Here is a 13,327-nt window from a genome sequence, read left to right as displayed (position 1 = left end):
TAGAGAGTAGGATCCTTGCTGCAAACACAAAATGCTTCTTTGCCTATTTAGTAGTCAGTTTTGATTTACATGGGAATGCCCTTTCTGCGTCCCACACATCATCAAAAGCCTGAGGACAATAACCAGCTTCGCACCAGTAGATGGAAAGCCTTTTTAGCTCCTGCTGAATTCGACTGGGCATGGGCATCGCCTCCTCCCTCAGTTTCTGAGAACTGCACCACTCTGTACACCTTCAGAAGAAGGGGCTGAAAAACCTCTAGGACAAAGAGCCTAGGTTGCACATGGGTCACCTCTAGATCCCTTCCTGATGACTCCCCCTCTTCCCTGTCAGGTTCAGGGGAACCATCCAAATCAGACAATGCCTCGTTGGCCATAGCCCTGCTTGGGCAACTGTCCTTGTACCTGAAACCCCTGGACCATAGTGGGTGTGGGGTATGCATGTGTCTGGGCGTCTGATCAGTCCTGTTGACTCATAGCGCCCTTTACCAGTCCACTGCTTCCAGTGTGATCCTTGTCTCCCACCATGGGCGCTGCCTGAACCCCCCCACTGCACAATATGATGAGGAATGGGAGTAGGACACCCAGGTTGATGTCAGGGGGTGCGCCACCCCAGTTGATGGCTAGAGTAGAATGAGAAGGGGATCTGGTATAGCTATATCGCTATGGCAAACTGCTATATCTCCTCTCCCTGCGCGAGTCGCTAGAGTGACATCTGCACCTCTGCTTTCCTTTATGGGATCGCCTACTTAAGAGCCTGCCCCGCTTACTTTTAAGGGCATGGTAAATGGGGCCCCTGATTTCAAAGAAGATAAACTCCTTGACCCCAGACAAGAACTTAAATTGAGAATGGGTGGTGGTGGTGGAACTTCCATACCCTCAAGAGGAATACTCACGCCCCCCCCCGCTGCCCCCGCTTGGCAGAAGTCTTGGTGGGAGAATGAGGAAGAGGCAGGCAAAGCCATTATGTGGCGGCCGCAGCTGTTCTGCACTTAGGGAAAAAGTGCAGGAAACTGCTGCAATGGCGAACTGCATTAGAGGGCGCTGCTCAACCCCCTGCTGCCGTGCACGATCCAATTTTGGGGTAGATGCCCCCAAGCAGCACACTTCGCTGGTTCTTCTCCTCGGAAAGTGGAGGGGGGAGCCGGATGCCACTCGGCACAAGTGCAGCGAAAACGCGGCTCCACTGAGCAAGAACTCAGACTCCCTTCAGAGGTGGCTGCTGCTAAAGCACTGCAGCTAGCTATGCTCCATTGCTCTCGCGAACGCCTCCCACGGTGCCAAACTGCTCAGCTGGACTGAACGACCCTCCCAAGCCCCCGGACCCACGATGTGAAAGGGGGGGGGAGAAAACAGTAAAGGATGAAGACAGGAGAAATAGCTAACATTAAGGAGAGAATGACGGAAAGCAGAAAAAACAGCAAAAAAACCAGAGGTAAAAGTTCTGAGCAAAGAGAAGAAAAGACCCAACCTTCACAGACTGCAGGCAGGGCCGGTCTGGGGAGCGGGATGACTCCTCCCCCCAGACAGGAGACTAAGAAGCTTCTAGACCCTGCCTGTCACGACCAGTAGGAGGAGCCATCCCTAATCAGGAATGTCCTCCAACCCTATCTAGCAAAAGTATCAGTTGTAATGGTCTTCTCAGGTGTCTCCTTCAGTGACATCATGCTTCCTTAAGTACACTTTGAACTACCTTTAACAACCTGCCGTGACAAAAAAAATGAGATCTAGGTGCAACTTTTTTTCTGCTGGCTTAAAAGACATTTAACAATGCCATTCGAAGGCCTTTCTTTTTATTTAACACTATTTCCAGTTATCTCATTGTATGAGACAGATGATGTAAAAGTGAAAACACTGAAAGCTGGTCTGAGAGGCAGGGCCAAAGAGGTATATTTATGGTTGCTGTTTATTTGGGATGTAATTTACAAAATAATACAAAGACATGAAAGTGGCATATAGATTTGCAGTTGATGCTTACATTGTCAGAACACAGGAATGGCAAATATCTAAGACAAGATTGCCTGCTGGAGGAAAGCTAACCAAGTATTATGCGGCACTGTTGCTATGGACACCAGTGATTCAAAACCTACTCTGGACAGATGCATGACAGGCACACAATACTTAATACTACTGAAAGCATTCTTAGTCATCACCACTTTTACACTCTGAAGCCATTCGGAACATAATAAAGAGGGGTGCACTGCAATTTTTAAAAAAGCATGCAGATTTAAAATATGTTAGAGTGAAACATTTGTACACCTCTTAAACACCCGAGGAAAGAAAACTGACAGCATGAAGGAAGCTGAGCTTTTTAGTGCTCCCTTCATCCCTGCTCATGTTGTCCAAAAAAGCATGTTCCTCTGCTATTATGCTTCCTTAGTATGTTTCAATTCAAAATCTCAAATTTGCCAAGAGGTGAGCTACTATAGTACTGGTTACAAAGGGCATAGTAGATTGCAGTTACACACTGGCTTTCCTCTGTGAAAGGAGAGGGGAACTTCTGTTCCAATACCCCATGCTACCCTCCAGTCACCTGGCATATTATGATTTCAGGTAATAACTTCAAAGGAGTTCGCTGTAACTGCCAATCAGTGAATCAGTGTTGATAGCAAGCCATGCTTGCCAAGGAACAATAGGTACGACACTTAAAGTTCCAAATTGTTCCATGTCTTTACTTGACATCACATTTTGTATAGATTTAGCCAAGTAATTGCCGGTCCAATCTGAATCTTGTCCATGCCCAATTTTCTTGTTCTGCCTAATTTTTTAAAAATCTTGAAAATCTTGAACTGCATATCAGAGTACCTTAAACTCTGGCTTATTGTATCATTGCACATACCTCTTTTAGAAGTGCCAGTTTTTGATGTGGTGCACCATGATGCTGGGTTAAAAGGTCTCAGCACTCTGTTGAGTGTATATGTATAGTCACACACGGACAACAGCATAACACAAAGGGCCAGGATTATTTGTGGTGTTTATGTGGCACCTTAAGCCAAGAGAGGGGAAATTCCAAGGCTGTCAAACACTGATCTTGGGTTTATTTTAAATGAATCTATGATGTAGCCTGACATTATCTTAGCATATTTATAGACCAGGCTTATCAAGCCTTCTTTCCTTGGGCTTTTCCATACCAGGATGTTTTCCCTTTAGACTTTTCTGAAAACCTGAACTCAGTGGCCTTCCAGCATTTGCTTCATGAGGGAGAGGCATGAGTTAACTCCTTTCCAAGTCCAGATTGGGTCACTGTAGGGTAGCATTCAAGAGGCTTTTCCCATTGCAAGTGCAATCAGCATTTTGGCAACATCTTTATTCATACAAGCTCAGATATTGTGAAAAAGTATCTACGTCATTTGTATCTGAAGTGGCATGCCTCTTTATATAATACTAATTACACTTCAGCTGAAGAGTAATGTGTGTCTTCTAAAAGCAAACATGCGTAAGACTTGTGTGTAAAATAAATCAATAAAAATGTAATTTACATTATTAAAATCCATTTTATATTCCATTCTTCATTCTGCCTTTTATAACATAATGACACTGGAACTGGTTTCCAGAGAAAAACACATTTTGTGGAATGTCTATGGCACAGGATCCTCAATAAGCAGAATTAGCAGGTTTCCTCAGTGGTAAATTTCCTACACTCAATGGATTTAAGATTCCATTTGGGTTCTGGTGTCCTTAAGAATAAGAAAAAAATAGTCCTGAAATACTGGTGTCTGTTAACTGCTGAGAAGCTGCACAAGGGTTTCCAGGCATTTTAAGTAATAGGCATCCTGCTGGTTTTCTTGTTGCTGTTGAAAAGCTAAAAAGGGAGAAAAATGCATTAACTCTTACATCAAGAACTTGCAATTTATCTCATAATTAAAGCTAATTTTGAACATATCAGATCTGAAATCCCATTAAGTCTTTTGTTTCAAATGGCATAATACATTAAATGTTTTATAGCAACACATGAAGCCACCTTATACCGAGTCTGACCCTCGGTTTATCTAGCTCAGTAGTGTCTACACTGACTAGTAGCAGCTCTCCAGCATTCCAAAAAGGAAGCCTTTTCCAGTCCCACCTGATGCTAAAGATTGAACCTGGGACATTTTCCACACAAAGCATGTGTTCTAGTACCAAGCTTAACTCTTCCCCAGCCAATGGTAATTTTATATAACTAATGCTACAAACCATATTAGAGTAGGTGAGGAACATACTGGCCCTTTGATCAAACTCTGCTTTAGCTGGAGCTCTCCTAACTAGATCCTTCACAAACAAGTTAGGTGGGGGTGGAATTGTTCTCCCCTACAGCCCTCTGTGCTGTCTCTCATGCTGCTCCAGAGGGCAACCAAACCTAAAGAGCAGTTTTGTGGGGGGGAGAGGAAGGGATTACAAGGGGCGTGGGAGGTTGGTGAAATTTATCCTCATTTCCACTGGTGAGAAGTATCCTGGTAGTAAAAGTTCCACTGAGTTAGGATCTAATTCTCTCAGAATTAAACTCATGACATGCTTTAAAAAAGAAGAAGAAGCTACATTATTTTGACTACATTATATCTTTCCTCTATGGTTGTAGGCAATATGTGATAAGGAAAAGCCAAGGCAAGTAGAAAACTATTTCTAATAATCAGCAAAGGCAAACCTAAGGTATTTAAAAGTTTTTTTCTTTTCTTTTTTAAAAGCACATTATGAATTTCAGAAGTACAATCCAGAGCATGTAGAGCTTCAGGAAGTTTTCCAACATGTGGAAAATCTATGCATGCTTTCTTTGGAGCAAGCCCTACTGAAATCAGAATAAGTATGGTTAGGCTTGATAGTACTGCATACTATCCTATGCTTGATAGTACTGCATACTATCCTATGCTTGATTTGGACAACTATATATTTGTTTGTTTTGGACAACATTGAATATTAATGATATCTTCACAAAGCAATCCTAGAATCAGCTGCTACTCCTTTTGAGATAGAAACTAAATTTGCTCCCTTAAAAACATACCTTTCTTGGCTGAAATAAAGGCATCATCTATTCTTCTTTTTATTGATGGATTCTTCAAAGTCACTTTTGCCTGTAGCACAAAGAAAGAGTAATCCATTGCCTGTATTAATTCCCCCGTGCTGATGCTTTTAAGATCATTCCTTCTTCTTAGCAGTTATTTATTGGCAGCAGGCCACAAGGCTATGACATTCAGAAACTTAAGAATGCAACATGTGAGAGTACCATTGTGAATAGTGCTGTGTGGTGGAGGAAGAGACAAGAGTTCAATGAAATAAAGCCAACAAAAGGAGACGATTTCCCAGTACATGCCTGTTTGCAAAGCTCAGCATAACAGAAAGTTTTTCTTTGAATATTAAGCTGCTATATGCGTGACACACCTGCCAACTTCTTGCTGAATGCAATAGTGCTGGAACAAGCATAGGGCTGTCTGTTATATGGCAATAAACAGCATATTTTAAAGCTATACATCACATAACCTACAAGAAGATGTATTATACTGCCATTTTATCAGCAATAATTTTATGTATTACATACCTCACAGCTTGCATGCGGAAGCTGAGAACAGAGGAAGAATACATGCTTTCAAAAACAGACACCCATTTTCTTATTAATAACATTAATAATTTCATTGTGTAATTGGGTTCAGAACAGAAATCTGGTCGTGTGGAAATAGGTATATGAAAACTGATTGAATGATGCAGAAGTATAGAGCACTTTAAACTTCATGAAGCTTTCATTAGTTTCAAACGGTGGCCTTAACCTTATTAGCTGCCGTGCAGTGGGTGCTTTCTTAAAGATCACTTAACTGGACTTCCTCCAGCTTGGGCTGATGACAATGAAACCTATGACACCAAATACTTAAGCTGTATGTTTCAGAATATCCATGAACATTCCAACTGCTCAGGGAACAGTTGTCAGAAATATATACATACATACACACACACGACCAGTTTCTAGACCCAACTTGCAGGGTAAGGATGTATGGGCAAGGTAAAGCCTGGAAAGTGAGCTGGCAGGTCCTAGGAGGCAGCCTGCTTAAGGGAAAGATAGTCTGCAAGTACTGTGGTAGAAGATAAAGGGGGAAGTAGGCAGCAAAGTGAGATACAGGCGACAGAGAAAGAAGCCCAAGGAAAGACATGCTCCATGTTCCCATGAAATAACAAAATTGTCAAATCTACAACCAGAGAGGGATTCTATACCTTTATGCATTGCACAGAAAAAAAAAATATCTGTCACCTCTATAATCTCACAGCAGCATTTTGATCTGGCAATCCTTAGGGGCCAATGACTTGGGATGCTAAATATCATGTATTAAATAAATGATCTGTCAATTTTACAGCAAGCTTCCATTTTAAATTTGGTTTTTAAATTTTTTTTGTCTGTCATGGAAAGGAGTGATATGCAATACAATAAATAAGTAAAAGCTACAATGTAGCAACAAAAACATGTCAAAAGAAAGGTGCTTGACTTAAAAAAAAACTAACCTTCTGATAATTGTGAAGTAAAGCCCAAAGTGCAGATGCTCCTATTCTTTGAGCTACAGGATTATCACTTTCCAGACAGTCAGATAGCAGTTCAATAGCTTTATCTACAAGGAAGACAAAAGACCACACATGCATCTAACAAAAGGCCATTATATCATGGTTTCAGGTTCTTCAATGCATTCCTGCAGGTAATTTGTCTCTCTTTCTCTGGTAAATATTACAACTGTACAGTAGGTCTATATAATCAGAATAATTTAATTTCAACTAAAACTGCTGGCTTGTGCCATTAGAAAGTATTCCTTGTAAAAATAAATCTGTATTAAATTCGTGTAAAGCAAGAAACTGCAGGTATCTTAATTACAGGCAACGCATACATTTCTGACTACTGTGTAGTAACTAGGAGACCTAAAAGTTGCAGAACAGAGATAGCTACCCCACTGCATTCATGCTCTACTAAAGCAAAGTATATGCTTTACAAAAAGCCAAGAGGGTAAGACACCAACAGTCTTTGTTGTTGTTGTTATATACCTTCAAGTCGATTACAACTTATGGCGACCCTATGAATCAGTGACCTCCAATAGCATCTGTTATAAACCACCTTGTTCAGATCTTGCAAGTTCAGGTCTGTGGCTTCCTCTAAGGAATCAATCTCTCTCTTGTTTAGCCTTCCTCTTTTTCTACTCTCTTCTGTTTTTCCCAGCATTATGGTCTTTTCTAGTGAATCATGTCTTCTCATTACGTGTCCCAAGTATAATAACCTCAGTTTCATCATTTTAGCTTCTAATGATAGTCCTGGTTTAACTTGTTCTAACACCCAATTATTTGTCTTTTTGTGGTCCATGGTATCTGCAAAGCTCTCTTCCACCACATTTCAAATGAATTGACCAATAATATTTATCCATCCCTATTAGCAAAAATCTATCAATTTGCTTTTCACACTTGCTTTTCTAATGATGTCTTCAATGTGTACCTGCAACCCTGGCCTCCCATTACCATCTTGTTCAGAACATTATGCACCTGCTCAATTATATTTAAGGCAGATTATGTAGTTGAATAGCAATTGCTTAAGAAAAGGTGTCCAAGCACTAAGGTAATTGTAGATTGAAACTTTTAGGATGCCCTCCCCCTGAAACATTTTTAAAAAATATACAAAACATAAAAATTCTTATTATAGAATAGAATATATACTGCTTGCTCACAAAACATGTGCAGGTTTCTTATAAATCCATTTGTCGGAATGAAACAGCTGAGCCCTAATTTGCCCATTGACGTAAGGAAGAATGCTTTCTCCAGTAAGACTGTATTGTCTTTTGAAAGCTTCAACATAATCTCATTATACTAAATGAACAGTAAGAAGAGCCCATCAAAAGAAGGGCTGGTGATAATTCTGCTGCATAGCGTGCTGATGATACTAAGTTTTGCTTCGTGTTGTCATCAGATTCAGATGAGACAATAGTTCCTTCATATATTATCTTTATGAATGGGTCAACACTGCTGGCCCCAACCTTCATGCTACACAACTTCCTCAGCCCCAACCCAGGATTTATATGTTAGGTGTGGATTAGGTGTGGACGCATGAGCTGGGGAAAACCCAAACCCATAGATTTTCATGGGAGCTGAAACCCCAATCACACAGGTTCCAGTTCTCGCAGACATCTATGGCACAGGCTTCCTCAGCTAAGATGTCCACATCTAGCATGTGGATGCCAAGGCTGGACAAGCTGTGAGATGTCAAGTATTGCCCCTTTCAATATGTGGACCTCCTTCACACACGTACTGTTTGGAGGGGCCTAGCACAAGACTGACCGCTTTATAATCTGCTCCAGAATTTTCCCAGGGAAAATTTGCGCTATAAAAGGAACACATTTTGGTTGTGATTAAACATGTACAATGGCTGTCAGTCCATATCCAGACACAGTTCAAAGTGCTTACTATACAGCTGGGGACCAGTTTAAGGCCAGATTATCTGAAAGATAGTCCTCTGCCACATAAGTCTGCCCAAATAGTCACATTTTTACCAAAGGCCTAAACCTGGATCCCTCTTACCATCTGAAGGTAGGCAGATGAATCAGTAGTGATGGCGCCACATATGAAATGCCCCCTGGTGCCAAGCAGAGTACTTGATAATATAAATGTCCAGGCATTCCAGCATGTTTCATAGCTGGACATAACTTGTGTTTTTATAGCCAGATTTTTTAAAAACCTTTTACAGATTTTGTGGCTATGCCATTTTATATTCTTCTCTCTTTTTGGTACATTTCTTATTTTAATTTGCACATGATCTAGAGTCTAGCGCTAAAAGGTAGTTTATAAATTCATTAAATAAACTGTCGGGTGGTGTGGCAAAGCACAGAATATGTTCACTTCAGGAGGCCGTGTGGAAGCATTCTGGCCATCTCTCCTGGGCAAACTTACAGCATGCTTTGGAGTGAGAGTTCCAAAAGATAATATTACCAACTGCATCAATTAAAATTAACATTTATCAATTAAGTTTGATCTTATATACCAACTGGGTTTTTGGTCAGCACCTTACATTACTACAAAAAGGACAGCAATGTATCATGGTAATTAGTTAAAGCAAAACAACCAGTACCTACCATTAGCTAGGATCTTGGGTTTGTTGGCTGGGTTAAAGCAGGTGTTGTGAAGAATCAGAAGGATCATATAAGGATTACCTCGGTGCTTGTACTTGGCCATCTCTATAAGTTGATCTAAGCTACCATTCACCTTCACAATCATTTGCTGACCATCTTCTCCAAATGATAAATTCAATAGGAGCTTTAGCCAAGCAATAGCCAGCCGACCAAGACTTTTATTTCCTCCTTTTGGCAATGATAGTGACAGAAAGTTCTGCAGGAAGTTGTTCTAGAGTATGAGAGAGGTAAAAAGATACTACATTACTAAAGAGTTCACAGTTCTTCTATGAAACAAGTTTCTGCCAAAAATAAGATATTTCCTTGGCACTATTGAACTAGAAACTTTGGGCTGTATTCAGTTAACATGTTGCACTAACAGAAGCCAGCATAAGGAATCCCACTAGCACAATACTTCTTCCCTCTCCTCCCTCCCCATACCCTCCCAAAATCTGCTCTGGAGGTTCAAGAGAACCCCCAGAACAGTGTGTGAGGGTTGCAGAGGGGAGATTGTTCCATTGGGCAAGAAGAAAGCTTGTGGTGACAGAACAATCTCTTTCGCATTACACTGAATACAATGTCAAATGTTTTGATGAATTAGCTCCCTTCCTCCCAAGTGACACTTCAAATTGTAGCATATTTTCTTCCATTGCTTCAACCTGACCATAACTTCAATTGATGTTTTAGCCTACACAAAATGGAACAACACAAACATTTCATTTGCTGACATTTCCTGAAACTATGAAAAATTCAACATTAGCCTGAAATTAGAATGCTGTTTTCATAACATTTTAAATAATGCAGTAATTAAAAATATACAAAAATAAAATAAAATACTCATCTTCCTATACTGTTTAGTCAACCCAGTGTATGTGTTGTAATCAGGAAAAATAATTCTAATCAGATGTGCTATTACAAAGTTATATTCAAGCTACAGCCCTACTGCAGATGTGTGTCATTAAAAGGGCGATTAATAAATAATTAGTAACTAGAGGCTTGGATCCAAAGAACTGCAGATGGAAATGGAAAAATATATTCATGCTGTTCCGTGAACTGTTGAGCAATTATGACTTCTCCCAGTCTAGCTTGACAATGTATTAACAGCCACGTTATAGTTCAAAAAGCATGATAAATAAGGAAGAGAGTGGTTGTAGCGTGATGAGATGAGCCCTGTAGAGAACTCTTGGCTGAGCAGAATGGAGGAAGAGGAAGACTGGGATCCAGGGGAGGAACCCCAGTGGTCTACTGCAGAAGGTGTATGGAACTGAGGAGTACTTCAGTAGTCTGCCCAGTGACAGCCCAGCTCCTGAGGCTCTGCCTGTGATAGACAGGTCTGAGAGTGTCCCGCCCATCACCCTGCCCTTGGAGTCTGTTGAGCCTCCAGAGCCTCCTCCAGGGTCAGAATGGGAGAAGCATGCAGAGGTGGAGCTTGGGGAAGAACTGACTGAGACCACTCCACTCCCATCTCCATGTCACCGTCTGAAGGTGTGAACCCACTTCTCAGCCCATCCATAGGAGTGCCCATTTGCTACCCTGGACCCAATATGGGAACAGTTCCTGCACATGTAGTGTGCCTGCCCAGAGAGTACTTAAGGGGTCTCAGGGGGCATGTCAAATTGCTGCGACAATGTCTTCACTTGAATAGCCATGCTGTGTAGGGACTTGTGTAATTTGTAACCTGACATATGTACCACTCTAATTAATTTTCACATTAAAAATAATGGAGAAAACAATGGAGTCTGGTTCTGAGGGGCTGCACCAGAATACATATAAAGCCTAGTGCACAAAACAGCTTGTGCAAATGGAAGAACTACTCTGAATCTGGGATTACTTTTCTCACACATTCTTCTGCTAGTTTAGAAACAAGTTTTGTAAATGGAAGTTGCTGTCCGCAAGTGGAAGGACACATTTAGATCTAAGCCACAGTATGGTCACACTAGCTGCTAACACAGCCAGTGCTTGCTACAGCTATTATAACTGTCTCTTCCTATTCTACTCTGTCATCATATTTCTTCAATGTGTATATTTGGAAACAGCTCAAAGATGCACAAAATTTGTAAGCTGTGAATGGCCAGATGCTTCCTACAGATATACAAGGCCAGCTGGTTTCAGGGTTGTTTTCCCCGTGACTTTTTCAGATGTATGGAATTAAGCAGACATCCATCAGTTTATTTGCAAACTTCCCAAAGTAACAGTTCCTTCAAATGCAAAACTATGTCTTAAGGATCCTGTTTGGAAAAGGAGTGTACATAGGGAGATGCCTTACATCCAGTCAGACCATAGTCGATACTGACTGGCATCAGCTCTCCAGGGTTTCAGAGTTCCCAGCTGTTGAGCCCCCTGGAGTCTTGGGCTTACCTGAAATGCCAGGGATTGAACCTGGACTCTTTTACAGGCAACGCATATGCTCAACCATTGCGCCTCAGCCCTTCCCCAAGTAAATCTAAAATGGGAGCAATGTAACTTTACCTAAGAAATGATTATAGATTCATTATTAGTCCTTCTCTCTAGCATAACATGAATATAAGCTGAATTAATAAAATCGAATTTTTGAATTTCCATTATTCATATGGTTGTTAGCTGAATAGCCATTTGCTAAACTAATCTCTTTTTTTACTATGTAACATAACAGCATAAAGAGGCTCCTGAGCTGGTTATGAAGGGAAGGATTTCTGGCTATTGGGAGTTAAAATGGAAAAATATAAGGGAGGGGGAATGTTCTACAATTTCATTGTCACTGTCTGTCCATTTCCTGGTAAAGTTTAGAATTGTAGTCCCTGCATCCTCCTAAAGGGGTAGAGGACCCATTCAGATGGTCCCATCTCCACCGGAAACTAAGGAAACCTGATGGATTCCTGAATTCTCTGTGAGATTTTCCAGTGGATAGGGCAGGTCATCCTGCTGAGGCCTTGTTATCTCTAGGGAATGGCGAAATGAGATGGGGTGTTGGCACAATCCTCTTTAGTTTGTTCAGCAGCCTGAAACTCCAGGGAACTTCTGCTGATGAAACAAGTTGGAAGACTACTAGAGCAGTGGTTCCCAAACTTTATGAGTACGGGACCTCCTTGTAAGCTCAAAATTTTTGTGACCCCCCCCCCAGCTAACTGTAATTTTAGTCTCTGTTAACTGAAAAAAATGTGGGTGGAAAAAAGCTCCCTGCAGACAGGAAAGTGTTGTGTTCTTTTCTTAATGCAAAAGTTCAATCAAACTGGGATCCCACTCCCCCACCCCTGACAGTCTGAAGATGTACAGTCCTGTCTCTCAACACCAGTGTGTTACAGTGTTGGGCTAAGATCCAGGTTCAAATCCCCACCCAGCCATGAAGCCCACTAGGTGACCTTGGGCCAGACACAGTCTCTCAGCCTGACCTGTCTCACAGGGTTGATGTAAGGATAAAATGAAAAGGGGGGGGATCATGTGCAACACCATGAGCAACTTGGAGGAAAGGTGGGATATAAATACAATAATAAATAAATAAATTTCAGCTGCAGAATGTGGACCTCAGCCAAATCATCATCACCATCACAAAGCAGCAATGTGGTAGTGGTGGGGATGCTAGATTGTGAAGACAAAAGGGTGGATAGATTGAGGAGGGGGGTTGGTGCTTTTAGGCCTTGGGAAGATCATCAGAACTGATGACTTGGTTAGCGTGCACTTAGGGAATGAGAGTGGAGCAGAAGACAGGTCAGTGCATGCACACACACAAACACACCTGTGCCTCCTGCAAGCATCTGCAGGCAGGCATGGATTTTGGGCACGTGGGAGGGGGAAAACCCTCAACTGCTGCAGCATCTTGGAGAGAGAGGTGGGGGGGGCAGAACGTAGGTGTAAGAAAGGCGGGACACTGGCACACATGCTCAGAGATGGGGGGCAAGCAACTCCTGTGTTTCGTCACTGCTCCTTGGCTCCATCTGGGCAGCCTTGCAAATAAGAATAATTTTTAAAAGAAGGAGGCAGCAAAGCAGGAGTCAAGGCTAAACATGCCCAGTTCTTTCAGTCTCTCTCAGGCTGGCTGCCAGGAAGGAAGGGGGAGAGCAGCCTTTCTTTGCAGCCTTTCTTCTTTTTGCTTGACAAAAAGCCCTCTCCTCTCATTCTGATTAAGGGCAGCAGCAGCAGCAACAGTGCAAGGAGGCAGGAGTCGAGATAGTAATCCCCTTTTCTTCCTGATAGCAACTCCCTCAGCCTCCTTTGGCCTCTCTCATATGTGGTATAGGCAGATGCCTGGCCCCGGCACACCT

General features: G+C 41.9%; 1 protein-coding gene across 3 annotated transcripts in view; it reads right to left on the bottom strand.

The window, feature by feature from the left end:
• Positions 1–1,887: 1,887 nt before the first annotated feature.
• The window catches only part of RTTN (rotatin), a 202,479-nt gene continuing 191,039 nt past the window's right edge, over positions 1,888–13,327 (bottom strand). For all 3 annotated transcript variants that reach the window (XM_061594628.1, XM_061594647.1, XM_061594639.1), the window contains exons 46-49: positions 9,054–9,321; positions 6,457–6,560; positions 4,973–5,042; positions 1,888–3,799 (exon numbers count right to left, since the gene is read on the bottom strand). In XM_061594628.1, the coding sequence (XP_061450612.1) occupies positions 3,717–3,799; positions 4,973–5,042; positions 6,457–6,560; positions 9,054–9,321 (525 nt within the window). In that variant the 3' untranslated portion in view covers positions 1,888–3,716. The remainder of the gene's footprint in view (positions 3,800–4,972; positions 5,043–6,456; positions 6,561–9,053; positions 9,322–13,327) is intronic.

This window comes from Rhineura floridana, chromosome 1 (assembly GCF_030035675.1).
Source record: "Rhineura floridana isolate rRhiFlo1 chromosome 1, rRhiFlo1.hap2, whole genome shotgun sequence".
Taxonomy (NCBI): Eukaryota; Metazoa; Chordata; class Lepidosauria; order Squamata; family Rhineuridae; genus Rhineura; species Rhineura floridana.
Note: the sequence above shows the minus strand (reverse complement) of the source record. Positions and strands in the feature narration are given on the sequence as shown.